The sequence below is a fragment of the Sciurus vulgaris genome, assembly GCF_902686455.1.
Source record: "Sciurus vulgaris genome assembly, chromosome: 13".
NCBI lineage: Eukaryota > Metazoa > Chordata > Mammalia > Rodentia > Sciuridae > Sciurus > Sciurus vulgaris.
Window position 1 is genome coordinate 81390804 of NC_136474.1, and position 20905 is coordinate 81411708.

General features: G+C 41.9%; 1 protein-coding gene across 2 annotated transcripts in view; it reads right to left on the reverse strand.

The window, feature by feature from the left end:
* The window catches only part of ATP8B1 (ATPase phospholipid transporting 8B1), a 118831-nt gene that overhangs the window by 18954 nt on the left and 78972 nt on the right, over nucleotides 1-20905 (reverse strand). For both annotated transcript variants that reach the window (XM_079108660.1, XM_079108661.1), the window contains exons 7-16: nucleotides 19008-19080; nucleotides 18848-18918; nucleotides 17191-17273; nucleotides 16932-17090; nucleotides 16673-16761; nucleotides 14530-14720; nucleotides 11511-11719; nucleotides 9663-9706; nucleotides 8411-8567; nucleotides 2233-2421 (exon numbers count right to left, since the gene is read on the reverse strand). In XM_079108660.1, coding sequence (XP_078964786.1) covers nucleotides 2233-2421; nucleotides 8411-8567; nucleotides 9663-9706; nucleotides 11511-11719; nucleotides 14530-14720; nucleotides 16673-16761; nucleotides 16932-17090; nucleotides 17191-17273; nucleotides 18848-18918; nucleotides 19008-19080 — 1265 coding nt within the window. The remainder of the gene's footprint in view (nucleotides 1-2232; nucleotides 2422-8410; nucleotides 8568-9662; nucleotides 9707-11510; nucleotides 11720-14529; nucleotides 14721-16672; nucleotides 16762-16931; nucleotides 17091-17190; nucleotides 17274-18847; nucleotides 18919-19007; nucleotides 19081-20905) is intronic.

A 20905-nucleotide genomic window follows, 5' to 3' on the forward strand; every position in this document is an offset into this window, starting at 1 on the left:
GAGGCAGGAGGATCGCAAACCAGCCTCAGCAAAAGTGAAGCGCTAAGCAACTCAGTGAGACACTTTCTCTAAATAAAATACAAAATAGGTCTGGGGATGTGGCTTAGTGATCAAGTGTCCCTAAGTTCAATCCCTGTTAATCCCCCCACTCCCCGCCCCCCCCCCCCACAAAAAAACCGTTTCCTTTGGTCAGCTCAGTTTTCCATATCTTTACTTATTCTTTTAACAAATATTTATAGACACTGGGTGCCATGATGCATGACTGTAATTCCCACTACTGGGGAGGCTCAGTCAGGAGGATGGCAAATTGGAGGCCAGACTGGGCAACTTAGTGACATCCTGTCTCAAAAAATAAAATGGGCTGGGAATGTAGCTCAGTGGTAGAGCATCCCTGGGTTCAAAAAATGTACAGACTGCCTACTCTGGGTTGTCCTGTGTTACTTGCTTTCTTCCCACTGATTTTCTATGTTCATATCAACCAGCAGGAACTTTCCTTACCTATCAACTTATAATACTTACTGCCTTCATTGCTCAGGCTGTAACATGCCTCCTATGAGTGTTTTCTTCTTATTATTTTTTTTTAATCTGTATGATAATTCAGTCAGACTGAGTATCATCGATAACTAGACTTCAGGTTCTCCAAGGTAGATGCTAGGCACGATAATCAGTCCAGATCAGTGTCAGGCACTCAGAAAGCAATCAGTAAAATGGAAATTCAGCACACAGGTAAACCTATGTGTTTCTACTGGTTGAACATTCACAGCACAGTGGAGAAGGTTCACAGACACCACCTTAACCAAGTGATCTAAACAAATATCACCATGAATGAGACAAACCAACATCATGTGCCTTCTGAAGTGTCACTTAGAGAAGGGCACAGTGTCACTTATGACACTTTTTGTGACAATGCTCGACCTGAATCTAATCCTGAAGGGACAAGAGACAAACCAGGCTGAGGGGCATTCTACAAAATAACTGGCCAACATAAAATAAATGTCAATATATGAAAGATCAAAAAAAGATTAAAGAACTCTTTCTGATTCAGAGTCATGACACCTGATGCCACGTGTCATCTTGCATTGGATCCTGGACCAGAAAAACATCGAGGTGGAAGGAGGAGAAGGAATAGGGAGAGAGGGAGGGATGGAGGGAACCAGAAAAGTCATAAATAAATAAATTTCCTAGTAAAATTTGAAGAAGTCTGTGGATTAGATGGTAATACTGTATTGGGTTAAATTCTTCGATTCTCATCTTAGATACACACACACACACACACACACACATATATATAATCTAGATATGTGTGTGTGTGTGTGTGTGTGTGTAGAGAGAGAGAGAGAGAGACAGAGAGCAGAGTGGTGGTGGGAAGTGGTTCCTGTTCTTAGGAAATACCTGTTAACCTATTTGGAGGAAAGGGGCATTGGGTCTGTAATCTATTCTGAAATGACTCAAAGAATACCAACCTGTATATATATAATGAAATTGACAAAGAAAATGTGATAAATACTAACAATCAGTGAATATTAAAGATACACAACAGTCCTTTAAACAAACCATCTTGCAATTTTTCTGTAAATTTGAAATTCTTTCAAAGTACTAACAGGAAGGAAAAAAAAAAGAATTAGGAAATGATCTTCAGCTCAACTTGGTGGCCTGGACTGGAGGTATGATTAAAAAAAAAAAAAAAAATTTTTTTTTTTAAACTGTAGATGGCCGCAATACCTTCGTTCTGCTTATTATTATGTGGTGCTGAGGACGGAACCCAGTGCCTCACATGTGCTAGGCAAGGACCCTACCGCTGAGAGACAACCCCAGCCCTGGAGGTATGATGTTGATTCATCAGCACAGCCTCACTCTTCTGGGAGCCTATCCTGCTGAGCCCTGAGGGGGCGACAAGCCTACAAGAGCAAGGCTTGGAGGAGACTCAGAAAATGAGAGGGTGTGTGTGCACAGCGCTGGAAGCTGGAGCCCGCAGCCTCTCCACCGCCCTTCAGCAGCTGGAGGCCCCTGCGGTAGAGAGCACCCACCGCCTTTGCCAGCCTCAGATACACCATAGCTGTCCCCTGGCACAGTGACATTGAGACACGTACAGAAACAGCACCACTTTCAGAAAAGTCTGTAGAAATCTCCCAGGAGCCGAAAGGGTCCATTCATCACCTGCCTTATGCTGGTGTCACCAAATAAAACAAAGGCAAAGACGGCATCACGTCCAGCCACTCGCGGGGGACTTACCAATTATAGACATTCGCTTCCGGTCACTGTTGAAGTCTAAAATGGCAAGAACACTGTAGGTCCTCTCTGTGCCCAGCTCGCTGATGGTGATGGTGTTCTGTGTCCTGGCCAGGAAGGCAAAGCCGAAGTTCCTGGCAGCATTGACCAGGGCGCCTTCGTCGGGAGAAGCCGCCTGGTAGTTGATCTGACCTAACAAGGGAAGGAGAGAATTTCCAGAAAAGCTGTAAAATTAATGCAGGGCTCAGCCCGAGTGCGCCCTGGGTCCTTCTGCAAAGCCCAACACATTCCCAAGAAACCAGTCACTGACTCCTAAGAATCCTACCAAAATTAAAACAACTTCTTCTCCTTCTCCTTCTTCTTCTTCTTCTTTTTTTTTTAGTTGTAGATGGACATAGTACCTTTATTTTATGTATTTTTTTATGTGGTAATGAGAATCGAACCCAGTGCCCCACACATGCTAGTGCTCTCCCACTGAGCTACAACCCCAGCCCCAAAATTAAAACTTCTTAAACTCTGAACTATTGTTTTGAATTATAAGTGGTAACAGAAACTAGAAATAAAACAACTAGCCAAGAATGGGGGGGGGGGGGATTCCCATAATTCCACTACCCAGAAGAAAACACTAATGACATTTTATCATGACTTCCAGTCTTTTTAAAAATGTCTGTTCCTGGAATAGTTTCTATCATGCTGGATAGACAGACATTCGCATCCTGATTCTTTTAATGTTACATTTGAGCATGTTGCCATATGGTTAAAGAATCTTCATTAACATTCTTTTAATGAATGTGAGCATGTTGCCATTTTCCTTTATTGGCACTTAGTCTATTTCCAAAAAAATCTGGCTCTTAAAAATAACATTGTAAGCAGGGCTTGGTGATGCATGCCTGTAATCCTAGTGGCTCCGGAGGCTGAGGCAGGAGGATCACTATTCAAAGCCAGCCTCAGCAACTTAGTGAGGCCCTATCTCTAAATAAACTATAAAAAAGGGCTGGGGATGTGACTCAGTGGTTAAGTGCCCCTGGGTTCAATACCCAGTATCAAAAAATAAAAATAAAAAATAACATTGTAATAACCTTTGTGCATGTGTGTATATAAAGATTTTCTGTCTCTTGTTTTTTTTTTAAAGGACAGATTCATAGTAGTGAAAATCCTGAGTTAAAGAATACTGATTTTTTTTTTTCTTCCTTTGGTGGTACTGGGGATGAAACCCAGGCCTCATGCCTTTCAGACAAGTGTTCTGCCTCTGAGCTACATCCTCAGCCCTACATTAATCATTTGAAAGTCCATATTACTAATTCATTTTTCAAGAGGGTCATGCTCGCTGATCCCACTTTTAGAAGAGTGGGCTTATTTCACCGCAGCTATAGTCTCATAAAAAAAAAAAAATCCTTTGTCTCTCTGATCAGTTTCCTTCATTTGTCCCTCTGATCAGTTTCCTTCATTTTTAAAAGTTAAATAGTGGGAAACTATCTTCTATTTGCAGCTATACTTCAACGACAAGGGTACATCTCACAATCCTGAGTGAAAGAAGCCAGACACTAAAGAACACATATTCTAAAGGATTCTGTTCTGCTGACAAAGCTAACCCCTGGTATTCAAAGTTAAGAGATGGTTTTCCTGGAGGGATAATAACTGGAAGGAACACAAAAGGGACTTCTGGGTTGATAGTTGTTGTTTTCTTTTTAAATGAATCTAGGAGCTCATTACAAGGACATAGCTGTGTACCTAAGTGCATGACTTCATACACAAGTTATACTTCAGTAAAAAGTTTTAAAAATTCTCTACCTAACCAAGATTTTTTCTCTTCTATCCTAATTACTCTGCTTCAAAGCAACATAGCCACATAAATTTTTATGGAAAAAGCATTTAGTTTTCCAACACAGTGTGACCAGGATGTATACCTTGGGAACCTGGGCAGTTTTTCAAACCTCAGTTTACTTGGAAGGGTAGGATGCTCCATGGTGAACAGCTGCAGGGAGAACTAAATGGCCCTTCCTACCCTCCTTTCTTCTCAAGTTGCTGCAGATAATTTATTCTAATTAAGGAAGCATTAATCACTTTCCAATTAATAATTAAAGATGGCTCTGTAGGCTCTCTATTTGCTCATCTGGAAAGTCACACACCAGAAGTTATAAATGTACTTGCTAAATCCAGCCATTCTATAAACATGCACAAATGCCAGAGGGCAAACTATTTACCCAGAGCTAAGCAAGCAGCAGCAAGAACAAAGTGCCTCCCTTCATTTGAGTTGTGCCATGACACCTTACATAATATTGACAGCAAGCTTACTTCCAACAGAGACAAGAAACAAAATAATAAAACATGGCAAACTGTCCTTGAGTGAGGCAACTCTATCTGGAGCCAATACCTTGATATTTTTATCATTAAACAAAAAGAAAACCCTTCCATTATGTTCTGGTAATGGAATCACAGGCTTGCAGACTAAGAAGGGAAGAACTTCAGACTTGGTCCAAATGTCAACCTTATGTTTGCAAAAAGAAACCTGGCTAACAAATGTCTGAAGAAAACTTTACCATATACTTAAGGCAACAAGAAAGACCTTCTTCCCTTTTACAGACTAATTTGTGCATTGTGAAATTGATGCAAAAAAAAAAAAAATTGCTTACACCAGAATTGCCACCTCTCATAATTCATTATTCCAATTTCCTAACTTCTGGCTGAAAACAAGATCACAGATCTTCCAGTCCTCAGCCTTATTAAAACCTTCAGATGCTACTTTCCCTGCAATCCTCTCACCCCCTTTCAAATCATTTACCAAATGCCTCCCACATTTGTGGCTGTCTCATCCTGCCCAAAGAACCCACCCTAATCCAGGTCCCCAGCCTCCCCACATGCCCTGCTCCAGAATATCACACCCAGTGTGAGGCCGAGGTCTCCTAGAGTGAGCTGTCCAATCACTGATTAAAGACCTCCGGTCTAAGAAAAGTCTCCCAAGCCTTTCCCATTCTGCTCTCACATGGCCTGTGGGAGCAGGGGTCTCCATAGCCCCAAAGTTCCTACCCCAGTGGCAGACATTCTCTTTCTGCTACTTATCAATCAAGCACTGGCCTGGGTGCTACTATGAACGGATTTTGCAAACCTAATTTAGTGTGGGAAGACATCCTTATCTAGCAGAATCAGACTGGGTTGAGTCTCATGATGCAGAGGTCTGACTTCCTGGAACTGACAGAGAGGTCTGTCCCAGATCACCGGGGGTATGTGGTGCTGTGGGAGTGGTTCCCTGTCTGGTTCTATGACAGTTCCCCTAAGAAAATGGCTCCCCTAACTCCACCCTATCCTGTTCATCACAGAAGAAGCCCCTCCTGGTCTGGGCCCCTTTACCTGTGTAACTATAAAATAAAGGAGAGTTGGGCTTCTCCATGTTTTTAGAGGCCAGAGCTGGTATGGCCAGACCCATCACGCCCCCTCTCATTTAAAAAGAGTATTGACTCTTATGTTTTTATTGATGTGATAAATTTATGGATAATTGATTGATTTATAGCCAACATCATCCTCCGTCAGTTAACCCTTTTCTCACCATGCAGGACGTGGCTGAGAGACCCCCAAAATTTAGGTCTTTGTCAGTTGACCTTAAGATAGGGAGGTTATCCAGGGGTTCTCAACCTAATTAGGTGAGCCCTTAAAGGGGACAGAGCTTTGCACAGAGAGAGAGATTTGGATCCTGAAAGGGTTTCAGTGTAAGGAAGATCATCACTGGCTTTGAGGATGGAAGGGATTGATTGTCAAGAAGTTGAGGGCAGCCTCCAGGAGTGAAGAGCAACCCTAGTTGACAGTTTCCAGGGAAATGGGGACCTCATTCCTATAACCACAGAGAACTGAATCCTGCCCCAACTACATAAGCTTGGAAGAGGACACTGAGCTCCAGATAAGAACAAGGCCCCACCTCGATTTTAGTGAGACGCTGAGAACCTACTCAGCCGAGCTCAGACTTCTGACCTAGAGAATTGTGAGCTTATAAGCAGGTACTTCAAGCTGCCAGGTTACACGCATTGATTCCACAGTAACAGAAAACCGAGGCAAGTGTCTCCATATGTGGCTTCTTCATGTTTGTAACACATAGTCCACACCAACTACTGAAGTCAGATATTTGTGGCCACATGTAAGAAGGACTTCCTCCTTCTCTTGATGATGGTATACTTAATAAGAAATAACTTTCCAGTCATGGTGGTGCACTCCTGTAATCCTAGCAACTGGGAAGCTGAGGCAGGAGGATCCCAAGTTCAAAGCCAGCCTCAGCAATTTAGCAAGCCCCTAAGCAAGTCAGTGAGACCCTGTCTCTAAATGAAATGCAAAAAAGGCCTGGGGATGTGGCTCAGTGGTTGAGTCCCCTGGGTTCAATCCCTGATACTAAAAAAGAAATAACTTAGTCTCCATCATTCTTCTAAAACAGAGAAAATGAGGGCACAGTATGAAGGGGCAGTCACCTGATGAAAGACCACACTAGAATGAATTTGCATCTGCTGGATGGCCTCAGGAAAGTCCCTCATGCTTTCTGGGTCTGAATTTCCTTATCTATAAAAATTGGGGATATGGCTCCAAGGTCCTTCCAAAGGACTCTTTTATGGTTCTTTATGGATTGGAGCCCAAACCAATTTCTTCTCTAACTTCCTGCACCTAGAAATTCAACTCGCCCATTCCCAGTGGCTGGATCATTTGCCCATCATACACTGGGTGAAGGATTCCTCAGGCCATATAGGTCTTCAGCTCAGGTGTCAGCAGGACAAAGAACAGCCAAATGTTATGTTGGAAGAGACTTGGGACATCCAGCCTCCTTACTGCAACACTGAAGAAGCAGGTATGCAGGAAGGGAACAAAACTGGGCTGGCTCACCTAGAACACACAGTCCAGGGCTCTGCCAGTAACATTCAAACGGGAAAAAAAGAGAGAACATAAGATTAATGTGTATTGGCCTAAGATGTCCAGTTAACACTCAAAATACCACCATCCAATCAAAGAAAGGAAGAATTTTACTAATGAGTCAGAACCTGAGGGAACCAAGATGCTTTAAAATCATACTTCATCCTCATTGTGCTTTAAAATCATACTTCATCCTCATACTTCATCCTCATTCCTTGGCCAGTCAAACAGACTTTGACCTCTGGTCTGGCAATTCATGACCTGGCGCCAGCCCTTTCCACCCATCCCTACTTTGCTGCTAACAGCCCCTCATATGGATCCATTCCATTTTGAACCCTGACATCTCACTTCATTGCACTATTAGATTCACCATGGAGAGTGGATATTTTTGAAACTTGGTGAAAGATATCACATACAGCTTCTACACATTTAATTGTTTATGCCTGTTCCTTACCTGGAGATTTTATATTAGTTACATATGAAACAAAGATAGGGACTTCATCAAGAGGGTCTTTCATGTACTGCAGTGAGTAAAGTAAACTGTAGAGAATGGAGTGAGGTGAATGAATGAAGTGAAGGCAGACTGCACAACGATAGGTATATCAAAAAAGCATTCCTTTTGTTCTTTCTACAATGTCCATTTGTATCTAAATAATTTGTTATGTCCATATATGAAAAAACAATTTGTTTTCATGATACTGGATGAATTTGCAGTTGGCATAAACTGTATTTTAAACTAAATTTAAACTGGATTTTAAAATAAATTTCAACCTTGCTCATTACCACGCAAATGCACATTAATTGTGCTCCTTCAAATGAGAAAAGCATCTTAAAGAGATCCAGGCTTTGGTTGAGAGTATTTCAAGCCTGAAACGTATCTGAATACAGGGAGTAAAAACAGATCTCTGAAATCATTTTGTAGAAAAGACTGTTTAAGTTTAAAATCTACTTGCAATACAGATAAGGTCTGATTTTACATTGGCAATCCACATCAGTAGTACGAAAGAGTTTGATTCTATCCTAATTGAAAGCCATCCATTACTTTTTATGATAAAGTTTCATTTACAAAGTGATAAACACTTTCAGAGTTATAGCTGTCAATCAGATGTAAACTTCAGAAAAGTCTCTGTTATTCCATTCCCCATCTCGCTCTGGATGCTCACAAATACCCACTGTTCAAGTGAACTGGAGACATGTTTACCACTCAGCTGTTCAAAATGCATGCGAATCATAAGCATGAGTCATCTATGAACCAAAAACTAGCCTTCAAAGTCTGAGATTCCAGAGAAACACTCACCATCAATTCTGTCTACCATAACCGTATGACAGACAGCAAGCAAGAAGAAGAACTGCCGGACCTCTGGCTCTTTCCCTGACTGGATTTGCTCAATAAGATAATGATCATAAAATGCAAGCTTCCCATCAGCAAATGCGTTCCAGCTGAAATCAACTTGCTGAAAGAAATTTGGAAGAAAAATAAAAGGTGATTTTAAAAAATTCTGGATTAAAAATTGATATGAACTTTTCTTTGAAGTTTTTACTTATATAAAAATAACCTTTAGGATTTTAGCACTTTTTTTGTTTTTTTGTTTTTGGTGCTGGGACTGAATCCAGGGCAATTTACCACTGAGCTACATTCTCCAGCCTTATTTATTTATTTATTTATTTATTTATTTATTTATTTATTTATTTATTTTGCAGTCCTAGAAAATTGGATCAAGGAGTACTGTACCACTGACCTACACCCCCAACCTGTTTTAAAATTTTTTTGAAATTTTGAGATAGGGTCTTACTAATTTGCCCAGGTTGGCCTTGAACTTGCAATCCTCCTGCCTCAGCCTCCCAAGTAGTTAGGAATATAGATGTGTATCACCATGCCTGGCATTCTTCATGTTTTATAAAGTTACTGAAGCTGGCCTTAAAACTTGTGATCCTCCTGCCTCAGTCCCCAAGTGTATGGGATTATAGGCACGCACTGCCACCATCATGTCTGGTGGATTTTAGTACATTTTTGACTTATGTGACAAGAGGCTTACACCTGCCTTAAAACAAAAAGCATCCTATGGTGGGTTGAACTTTGTTCCCCTAATAGATATGTAGATGTTCTAACTGCTGGTACTGATGAATGTGACCTTATTTGGAAATAGGGTCTCTGCAAATGTAACCAAGTTAAGATGAGGTCAAATGAGATTAGGATGGAAGAACAGGTTTCCTATGAGAAAGACAAATCTGGACACAGAGAGAGATACACAGGGAGAAAGAACACCATGTGTCAATGGAGGCAGAGATTGGAGCCTTGGGTCTAAAGCCAGGGAACACCTAGGACTGGTGGCAACTACCAGAAGCTAGGAAGAGGCAAAGAAGGACCCTTCCCTAGAACTTTCCAAGGAAGCTAGACTCTGCCAGCGCCTTGATTTTAGGCATATGGCCTCCAGAACCATTAAAAATGAATTTCTGTTATCTTAAGCCACTCAATTTATGATAATTTGTGAAGGCACCTCTAGAAAACTAATATGCGCCCTGGCAATTCCTCAAGTTAAAGGACTCACCTCTATTTTGCCATGAGTGTGTTGAGAGGCATCTCGATGATCTCCTGGGAAACAAACAGGACAAAACAAACTGAGTCTCCTCCACCTGTGCAGAGGCCCTCCCCATCACTAACCCCACTGCCACCTCAGAGCCCATACCTGGATGGTTCTGGAATTAAAATGGTTTTCACATTTTTCAAGAGTTGGGAAAAAATTAAAAATAAAGAATAGAGACCATATATGGCCTACAAAGTTTAAAATATATATTATGTGGCTCTTTGCAGAAAAAATCTGACACCTCCATCTAGAGGTTCAATACTAGTGCCTATTCCTCTATAATCCTTTGGGATTCAAGTCATGTCCTTTGACATGCTATACCCAACTCTCCTAGGAGATACTGCCACCAGGTGCCCAGTCCTCCTCCCTTATATGAAAACACATTCACAGTATAAAGTTTTCTATAAGTGGAAAGAATAATCATGTGCTATATTTTAAAAAAATATTATCTTAATTTATTTAAAAGTTAGAGCATTCTATTTAAATACAGGATTAACCTTAATATTTCTTTTAAATACAAGATATTTCAGAAAATTAGAATGGAAATCAATTTTACTAAAATTGTGGTGGAAGACACATAACATACAATTCATTGTTCTAACCTTTTTTAAGTGCATAATTCAGTGACATTAAGTACATTTAAGCTGTTGTGTAATCAACACCACCACATCTATCCAGAAGTTTTTATCTTACATAATTGAAACTGTATCCATTAAACAATAATTTCTTACTCTCCTGCCCCCATTACCTAGTAACCTAGTAAATATTCTACTTTGTTCCTATGAATTTGATTACTCTAAGTACCTCATGTAAGTGGACTCATGAGCCTTTTTGGTTTTGACTTATTTCATTTAGTATTATGCCCTTAGGGTTTATCCATATTGTAGCATGTATCATAATTTCCTTCCTTTTAAGGAAACACATAATATTCCTCTGCATATGTATGTGCGTATATATATATATATATATATATATACACACACACACACACATATAAAGCATAAAATTTATATATATTTATATATACACACACATGCATATATGCATGTGGACACACACACACACACACACACACACACACACGCACTGTTTAGCCATTCATCCACCAGTAGACACCAGAGTTGCTTCCACCGTTTGGTATTGTGAATAATACTGCTATGAACGGAGGTGTGTGAATATTTCTTTAGTCCCTGATTTCAGTTTCTTAGAATATCTGCCCAGAAGTGCAATTGCTGGCTATTGCAATGTTTAGTTTCTTGAGGGACGGGTGCCGTTGGGGGTGTGTGTGTTACTGGGGATTGAACCCAGAGGACCTTTGCTACTCAGCTACATCCCCAGACCTTTTAATTTTGAGACAGAGTCTCCCTAAGTTGCCCAGGCTGGCCTAGAACTTGTGATCCTCCTGCCTGGGCCTCCAGAGTTGCTGGGTTACAGGTGTTGCCACTGTGCCTGACAACACGTGCCTATTTCTGACTGCTGACCTCTTCCATGCATGTGTACCCAGCAGTGTCCATTATGCCCCTTTAGCACTCAGCTGGGTTGCCCATGCCAGCAGCAGTCTGCATAGGAAGGGAGGGTACTAGCATATTCTGGGATGGTAGGCTCTGCTCCAGGCAGCACCCAGGGAATGAATCTTCTACCATAACTCGACAGCCAACCATTCCTTTTATTTCAGACCCAAAACGTATCTGAGTCTTGTAAATAAAAGCATGTCTCTGAAATCATTTTGTAGAGAAGATCACCCAAGCTCACGGTCCACTTACAAAAGAGTTAAGGTCTGACTTCTCACCCGCGATCTACCCTCACACTCACCATAGATTTGCCCGTTGATGCAGCACTTTTTAAAGGTCATGATGTTTTGCGTGAGTGTCCCTGTCTTATCAGAGAAGATGTACTGGATCTGGCCGAGCTGCTCATTCAGCGTGGTGGTTCTAGCCTTTGCAGGAGTATCCTTCTCAGAATAGTACATCTGCAGGTCCCAGTTAATAAAGTGACTCTGTCCCAGACGAATCACTTCCACACTAGGAAGACAAAAGATTACTTTGCGTGGAGTGCAAAGCTGAGCCATGAGTGGCAACAATGGATTTTGGTCTCACTTGTGCACACTGCATGCCATCTACTGCTGCGATCTGAACGTTGGTGGCCCCCAGAACCCACATGCTGAAGCAATCTCCAATACAATATTGAGGTAGAGCCTGTCATACATGCTTAGTTTCCAAAAGCAAAGCCTCGTGAATGGGATTAGTGATCTCAGAGAAGAGCTTGTTTGTCCCTTCTACCCTTTGAGGATGCAGCAAGAAGGTGCCATCTGTGATGCAGAGTGGGCCTGGGCCCTCACCAATGCCAAATGTGCTGGCCCTGGCTCTTAGACTTCCAGCTTCCGGAACTGTGGGCAATACATTTTTGTTTTTTACAAGGTACGCAGTTATAGGCATCCTGTTGCAGCAGCCTGAACAAACTAAGACACCTTCAAAGAGCCAGCCACGCGTGGCCCACGTGCTCAGTCTCTGAGCTCTCCTGAGCAATCGTGTCGTCCTCCAAGTTCAGGGTCAAGGCAACTTTCCATGAGTAGTGTTCCTTCAAAGCACCTTGTTCAGTGTGACTTCCCACTCACTTGTGAGCACAGCAGGCCACGGCCATGGTGCGCCACACTCAGAACACACAGCCCAGGGGAGCAGGTGACCTGGAACCCTGCGGACAGTGCCCCAGGCGCAGCCATCTTGCTCTCTTTTCCCATCACATCCAGGGACAACTGGGACAGCAGTGTTCACTTCTGCCTCCAGGTGTAGGACAAAGAGGATGAGCGTCCACTGGGTGACAGACTGCTGTGTGCTCTCAAATAGGGTAAAGTCTTTTGGCAAAAAAACTCTTAAACTGTGACCTGAAATTGTGAAAGGTAGTCATTTTTTCCTAAAATTTTGTAAGGTTATAAAAAAGAAGATATTCTAAAAGGATCATCTAACTTTAAAACTATCGTGCTCTTGGATCTAGCTCAGTGGTAGTGCATTTGCCTAGCATGAATGAGGCTCTGGGTTCGTTCCCCAGCAGTGCAAAAAATAAATAAATAAATAAATAAATAAAATAAAAAAGCAAATGCAAAAACTATAGGGATTAAATGCCTCTCAGGTATAATGAAGCCGTTTATATATTCAGCAATTGTTAAGTGAGCCAAGGATCTTTTTATAACACGTTAAACACATGGAAAAATAACTCTCCTAACTCTCCATCCCTTTCCTCCTTCCATCGATATGCCCTCTTATGTACCAAACACAATTCGATATCCAGGGAACATATCCACAGGCAAAGCAGACGGAATCCCTGTCCGTCAGCCAGTTATCACCTAGTGAAGGCACACAAGGGAAGGACACGGTAAGTGTGTACTTATCAGGGGCTGAGGGTTCTCTGCACAAAAGCAGATAGAGACCAGCAGGGAAGAGATGGTTATGCAGGGCGCACTGGGAAAGGCCAGGGTGACAGGGCGACATCTGAGCAGAGGTCTGAAGGAAATGAAAGAGCAGCATGCAGCTATCTAGGGAAGAGTGTTCCAGGCAGAGACAAGAGTAGGTACAAAGGTCCGGTGGCAGGAGGAGCATCAAGGGTCTGGAGTGTCAGGAGCCCAGGGAGATAGGCTAAGGGGCAGGAGGAAGGGGCAGGACTGGAACACTGAACACCAGATCCCACTGGGCCCTGGGTGTGATCCTGTGGCCTTGCTGATTCTATTCTGAGTGAGACCCCAGCTGCCAGGGAGTAGAAGATAAAACAGAGATACCATCTTGATATGATTTATGCTTTAAAAGGACCTTGATTTCTAAGAGAAATAAATAAATTATATTAGTCATGTGACAGTTTATTTAGACCACAAATTATATACGGTATTATTTTATGCATGCATTTATGGCTTTGGATAAAACAATCTGTGTAATAGCTAGTTCCTTTAACAAGGGTAGCACTATCTTAGTCGTTTTTACAGTAGCTGGCACAAAAGCCTGCCCCAGGGCCTTACTTCCCATTAAAAGAGCAACAAAAATAACATGTAATAAAATTAGAAACAAAACAAACACACATATAATAAAATTAGAATAAAATAAATGCATCTAATTACAGGGGTGTGTGCTTTTAGACTATTATTTATTGGAACCAACAACCGACTCTTGCTCAGTATATTCCAAGGCACAGCCCCTCACTCAAAGGTCTAAAGTCCAACTGGTCAGTAACGATGACTTTGATATGAAATAAGAACTAAAGGGGAAGACACAGCACCAAACACAGAGAGTGCCTCTTCTCAGGGGTACAACCTTGGCTTTCTGTTGGGACTGAAACTGGCCTTGGATAAGAAATGGAACCTTCTGAGAAGGTGAAGGAAGGCAGGACATCCCTTCCACCAGGAGGTCTCAGCAGGAAGGCCAGTGGCTTCCACAAGCACGCCAGTGTGGCAGATGTCAAGAAGGCCCCAATAAGGGGGAAGCAAGACTTCCAAAATGGAAAAGCAAGTTTTTCCAGGACATGCCAAGTCTCCACCTTCTCCCAGGCTCGCCTTGAAACCTAGGCTTTGGAACTCACTGAGAAGGAATCTTACCAAGTGAGTGACTGCAGCCTTTGACCCTGCTGTCAGTGGCCTTATCTGTAAAGAGGACAAGATAGGAGGTGCCTGGCACAGAGTAGGACCATCATTTCCTTCCCCCATCTCACCCCCAATTCTGAAATAGAAGTTATTTTCTTACCTGTTCCTTTTGACCTTTGAAACAATTATTGCTAGACCCAAATGTGCTAACTTAGAAAATGATAGTACAGTTTTCCCTAAAAGCAAGAGGCCAAGGAGAGGAAGCCTCACCTGACATAGAGAGAGATGGGCACCATGGTGTTCAGCACGATGATATAGCCCCAGAAATTCAGGAAGCCACGGTAGGAGGGGGTGATGTTTTCTCCATCGTACAGGTACCAAGAATAATTGCCAACTTGGGCTTCCCAGTAAGCATGGCCAATGGCAAGACCCGCAGAAAGCAGAATGAGAACAATGAAGATCTAGGAGACATAAAACATTTGTTCCAAAGAGAAGGCGGATTTCCAACCTGACACACTTCATAGATGCTAAGTAAGCTTATTCAGCACTTTATGTTTATGATAATTTAGTAGCCTGTAAAAATAATACACTCAAAAAAATGCCGGAATGCTCTGAAAGTCTATTTGATTGTTATGATCGATGGGTTTTTCTACGTCCCACACATATGGGGAGGTTTCATCCCCAAAATTATTTTTCAAAAGAAAAGGTGGTGTTGAAATTCTTAGAGACTTTCATATGACAGTCCATTATCTCAATTATTTTCACTCTGATTAATAACATACTGTTTGGGAAAATGCCTTGGCCTAGCATGAAACAGCTCCAATGCTACAGAGATGGTGAATTGAGATACTTATGGAAAATAATGGAGGAAAAAAAAAATTTTTTTTAAAAAGAAAGGGCAATGTCACCCGTATTTGGGTAATTATTCCTGAAGTTACAATATCATATGGATTTTACAGCATTATAAACAAGACCACTGAAGAAGCAATATAACAAGTATAATGTTACAGAAATGTTGAGTATATACTTAAGGAACAAATTGAAAAGTGAAGTCTCCTAGTGTTATTTGTGTGTTTGGGGATGGGAATAACACTTCCCGGAACAAAATTTAAGTTTCTGGACATAGATTCCAAAAGTGTTATATCTCATAATGGCTTGGCTCAGAGGAGAGATGATGGACTCTGTGAGAGCTCTAGTCATGACCACAATGGCACTGAGGGTGAACATGTCAAGTTCAAGTTAAATTTTCATGACATATGAAAGCAGGGTTAAGGGCGGTTCCTTAAATTACCATATGACTTTTATATGATTTTAAATATGTATATGCAATTAAAGATAAGTCCCTAAGGGTCTCTGTAGCCAAGTTGAATTAAGTATTTGAAAAACAACTTTCATTAGGAAGTTGGAGAACTGCTGAATATTTGGGGTCACCCTACACCCAGAGAAGAAATGACACAGCAGGCCTAAGACTGCTCTCCTGAAGGGTTGCTTGCAAGGCTGGCCCTTGGCTGGCATCTGGAAACTTGGATTATGGGAGGCTTTTCTGGTCCCTTATTCTCTGGTAAGGTGGGCTCCTACCTAACTGTGCAAACAACACAGTTTATGCTGACCACCTGCATTTATTTGGGAGTCTGGAATTTTGGTGTATGCTAGGCAGAGGGCACCTACATGCCCAGTGCCATATTAAAAATCCTGGCTGAGAGTGTCTAATGGGCTTCCCTGGAATACATAATTTCACGTTGCTGTCACAAACTGTTACTGTAGGAATTGAGTGCCTCTCATGTGTGACTCTGCTGGGAGAGGACTCCTGCAATCTTGCCCCTGGTTTCCTCTGGACTTTGCAAAACATGCCTCTTGCAGATCTTGCTTTGTGTTCTACTGCTGTAACCAGCCACAGCCTTAAGTACAACTGTATGCTAAATCCTACAAGAGCTCCCTGTCCATCATCCAAGGTGGGCGTGGTCTTGAGGACCCTCGACACACCTTACTTTTGTCTTGCCTTATAATCGGATTTATGTGGTGTATGTTGCACAAACCCACCACCAAACCCATGGAAAGCCAACAGCTGTCAAACCAAGCCCTACTGCCTTTAGGAGCTCACCCCACCCACTCCCCTAAGGCTCCCTGATTTTTTGACTAGTTTCTCTCCAGCCAAAAAGGAACTCAGGGCAGCCTATCACCAGAACTTCCCTTCCCTGGAGGCTTTTCCTGCTAGAAATATGGCATTTCCAAGAAAAAGCGAAGGGCCCTCCCCTCCATCCCCATCCCCACCTCCCACTTGGACTTGGAGTGTCCAAACATTTTTCTATTCCATTTAAAGAGGTGAAATTTTTTTGCATTAGAAAAACAGACAACAAATTAGAGCAAAGACAAGCAGTATATCCTCTCATCCACTGAAATGGAAAATAAATACCGTGTAAACCATGTAGTTCATCAAGTAATCAATTTTAGTTCTTTTAAATCTGGTTTTTCCACTGTTCTTCATTATCTTAGTGTCAGCACCTAAAAATGGAAAATCCAATGGGATTATCTATTGGGAAAATCAATTAACTAGCATGTCAATAAAATTACTCTTCCTTTGGTTTCAAGGAAAAAGGACAGAAAAGCAATTTCTTGCTTTAAATTTTAAGAGCTCATAAGTTGATCAATTTCCCAAGAAACTCTGAAAATACCTGCAAAGATGACCAGTCCATGGCAGAAATCAGTATTTCTAATGACACAGCCACGTAACAGAATTTTATCAGCATCCAAAGGAAAACTTCTCTTTCTCCAAAACAGTGTTCCTGTGAACTTATCTAGTCGGTTATTGGGTTCTTCACATTCAATAAAACCTTAAAAAAAAGATATGATTCATATAAAAGACTGGTTTTCATCAACAGATACTCAAATCAAGTAACATTTAAAACAAAGTAAGATGCCTTTTCTACTAACCATCAAACGTCGCCAAGTTATCCTCTCTTTGGAGATACTGGTCTGTGATTTCGAGTGCCATTTTGAACTTTAAATTGGTCTCTCTAAAGAAAGAAGAGAAAAAAAGAATTAAATGAACACATTTGGGAGTTCAAAAGGAAACATTAAAAAACATTGCACAAAGTTCCATTAGGCATGCCTGGAAGTTAATTAGCTTGTTCTATTTTTAAACTCTGTTCATTTTGGAACTTGGAGTTTGGAAGAGATGATACCCTGACCTGGGAAGTGCCGATCCCCTTCACTGTTGGCCACAGTGGCAGTTAGCACTTGGCACCTACAGCCTCCTTTTCACTAACTGAACTATTTAACACAAGCATGCTCTGATGGACTGTTTTTTTTTTTTTTTTTTAAATGTAGTTTCTAATATTTCCCTCACACTAAGGTGATTATACAAAACAAACATAGAAATTCTACTTAGCCTCTGCTAACTCATTTTCTAGAATGAATAAATGGAACACATATTTCTGAAAAATAATTTTCTTTGGGAAAGGAGGTAGCAGCCTCACCCCCAAACCCAGCATGCCCTGCCCCCAGTGCCAGGGAAGGTAGCTGTGTGGACACATGGCAGCAGGCGGGGACAGATGCTCTCAAAAGGAAGGCTGAGTTGGGCCTGGTGGTGCACACCTACAATCCCAGCTGCTCTGGAGACTGAGGTCCAAGGATTGTACGTTCAAGGTCAGGCTGGGCAACTTAGTGAGACTCTGCCTCAAGATAAGAAGGGTTAGGGTATATCTCAGCGGTAGACTGCTTGCCTAGCATGCAGGAAGCCCTGGGTTCAATCCCTAGCACCACACACACACACACAGTCAGGGTTAACAGTCCTCACACATTTAACAAACGCCCACAGGAAATCTCCAGCTGTTGAAAAGCTGACCAGTGATTCTCAATTCTACCCAGGACGCGTTAGGGTTTCATGTCTCTGTAAAGCTTTAGAATCTTTCACTGATGGGATTATGAGGGCCAAGACTGAATGTCAGCCAACTGTTCTACAGAGCATGGAAAGGTCCAGTTTCTGATCACATGCTTCTAGTTCTCCATCAGTGGTGGGTGCATCTCTAGGGTGTGAGGAGCAAGGAGCACAGGGAATGGGGTCCCAGCTGCCATTTACTGTGTGACCTTGGCAGGCTACTTCACTTCTCTGGGTCTCCACTTCCTCATGGGGAAGGCACAGATAATAATAATGCTTCTCTCATAAAGGTGTTAAGAAGATCAAATGAGCTAATAGGTAAAGTGCCCGTGACCTCTTAAGCACTTAATAAATGTATTGAAAATTGGTCAAAAACAGTATTTCACTCTCTGAAGTGGTAGCAGAAGAATCAAAACCAACTAAGAGAGAATTCAAAGTTGCCTAATTCAAAACCTTTTCCTTTCTCTGAAACAGATAATAATACCCATAGTTATTTCCATTTGTCTAGATGCCACAGCAAGTCAAGGGCCCAGGCACATGGTCTCCCTGAGGAGCAGGGAAAGGCAGGTAGCTCCACTCTGTGAGTGGGGAAAAGAGACCAGTCTGCAGGGGACACTACCAGACTGCCAGCAAGTGACAGAGGCAGGGCCAGATTGCAGGGTCCCCTGCTCAAGGCCAGCTCTGAAACAGGCCCATCTAAGACACACTCACCCATCTAGCTCAGCTGTCTCCACATAGCAGAGGCTGTTGGGCTCAGAGCTGGACAGCAGCAGAATGTCAGCCTGTTAAAAACAAAAGGTAGCTATCACACAGGGTCCCCACAGCGACTGAGGGTGGGCAGGAATGGGAGAGAAGGAACTTGCTTACTTACTGGAATAAAATCATTTTTCTTCAGACGAATAACATCTCCAACTTGAATGTCTTTCCACTTGGTAATTTTGAACCTAAGTGTTATAAATAATGAGAACTGAATGGGGGTATTGCTCAGTAGTAGAGTCCTTGCTTAGCATGCACGAGGCCCCAGGTTCCATTCCCAGTTTGAAGAAAAAAAAAAAAGCTTGTTTTCTAAGTTTCAGGCTAGGGACCTGTCATTCTTTCTAAATGTCAAAGATTCTGGAAACTGTGTAAATCACAGTGAAAATGTTTGCTAGATATTTACCCTTTCAATGATGTAACCACAGGAAGTGGTCTTGAGAACTGTATTAATCTCTGCAGGAAGCAACGTGATGTGAACAATACATCAAGGTATTCTTTCCCTGCCATATGCAGGAAAGTGTCCATTGGTGGCCATGTCAATACGTGGCCGGACACACTTGGCACCCCCTTTTGGTTTTGCTCATGTGCTGCTCTTCCTCCCTGTCCTCCCCCTTCTTGGTCACCCATCACTTGCTCAGTCCCCAGGACAGACACACATGGCCTCCCGTGGACCACCAAGCATCCTCATGGGCTTTAGGGCTAGTCTCATCTCCATTGTTTAAACTATCTCCTTAATGAGTATGCACCACTTTTATAATAAATCTAAGAAGGATATTGATTTTTTTTTTTTTTTGGTGGTGCTAGGGATTTGAACCCAGGGCTTTGTGCTTGCAAGGCAAGCATTCTACCAACTGAGCTATATCCTCAGCCCAGGATATCGATTTTTAAAAAGAGATGACTGACTATCTTTAGTAATAAACTCCATAGGAGATTCCCATTCAAATTTCTAACAAGTCAACATTTTAAAAAGTTCCAAACATTTTCACATATACAAATTTATATCTAGAAGACAAGATGAACCCATTATAAATAGTCATTCTAATTATTTTGGAGACAGAAATCTAATTACTATGCTTGTCCTCCCATTTGTTTATGCATAAAAAAAAATCTGGCGGTTTGAAAGTCATTTTAAATACATGCTCATGCTCTAATTTTCCCAATTTTATGAGAATTTAGCACACAGTTCCCAATGGTAGGATTTTTTTTTTTAACTTGGCTTATCTTTTAATAAATGAAATCATTTCATGTATCATTATCTCCAAGACTGTAAGTTAAAAATATGCATGTGAATATCAAATTACAAATGGCACATTGGAACCTTCCTCAGCTCTTTGGGAGTACTAGAGACTGCCTGGTTGGACTCTTCTGTGCGATGTCTGGTTCCTCTTAAGGAGGTCCCTGTGCCCCGCCCCACTGATGCTCAATTCCTACTGGCTGACCCACTGCAGGGCTGCTGGGCCCGTGGCCCTGCTGGAGATTTGCTCTAACTCCAAATCCACGTCAGCTCACAGCTACTCCACCTGTGCTGTTAGCCCAGCTGTAAGCTAAACAGAGTCAAGTGGGTGCCCGTGTATCTCACCACTATTCACAAGATTGATTCTAAATGATTTCAAAGAGGACTTCTAGACCAGAATCTATTTATCTGCAAGGGGGGAAAAAACATGTCAACATATCTAGAGCTTGTTGGTGTCTATTTTTAAATTAGACACAGAAGAAGCATGGTTACTTGGGTTATTTTCCTCAGTGTTAACACATTCAAAATTTTGGATTGAGCCTCAGTCACCATTGTCAGCACTTGAATTTGCAATTTTGCCTTGAGGCTCTTGCTCAAAAACCATCTCAATATGGATCCCCAAGCTGGCGCTTTGGTGTCCTGGTCACAGCTGACTGCATTCATTGAGCAAATATTTATTGAGCACTTTGTGCATGTGGGAGTCAGGACAGTGTCCTGGAGGAATTTATTGTGGAAGACAAGGGGAAGACACCCACATAAATAATTCCAATACAATTTAT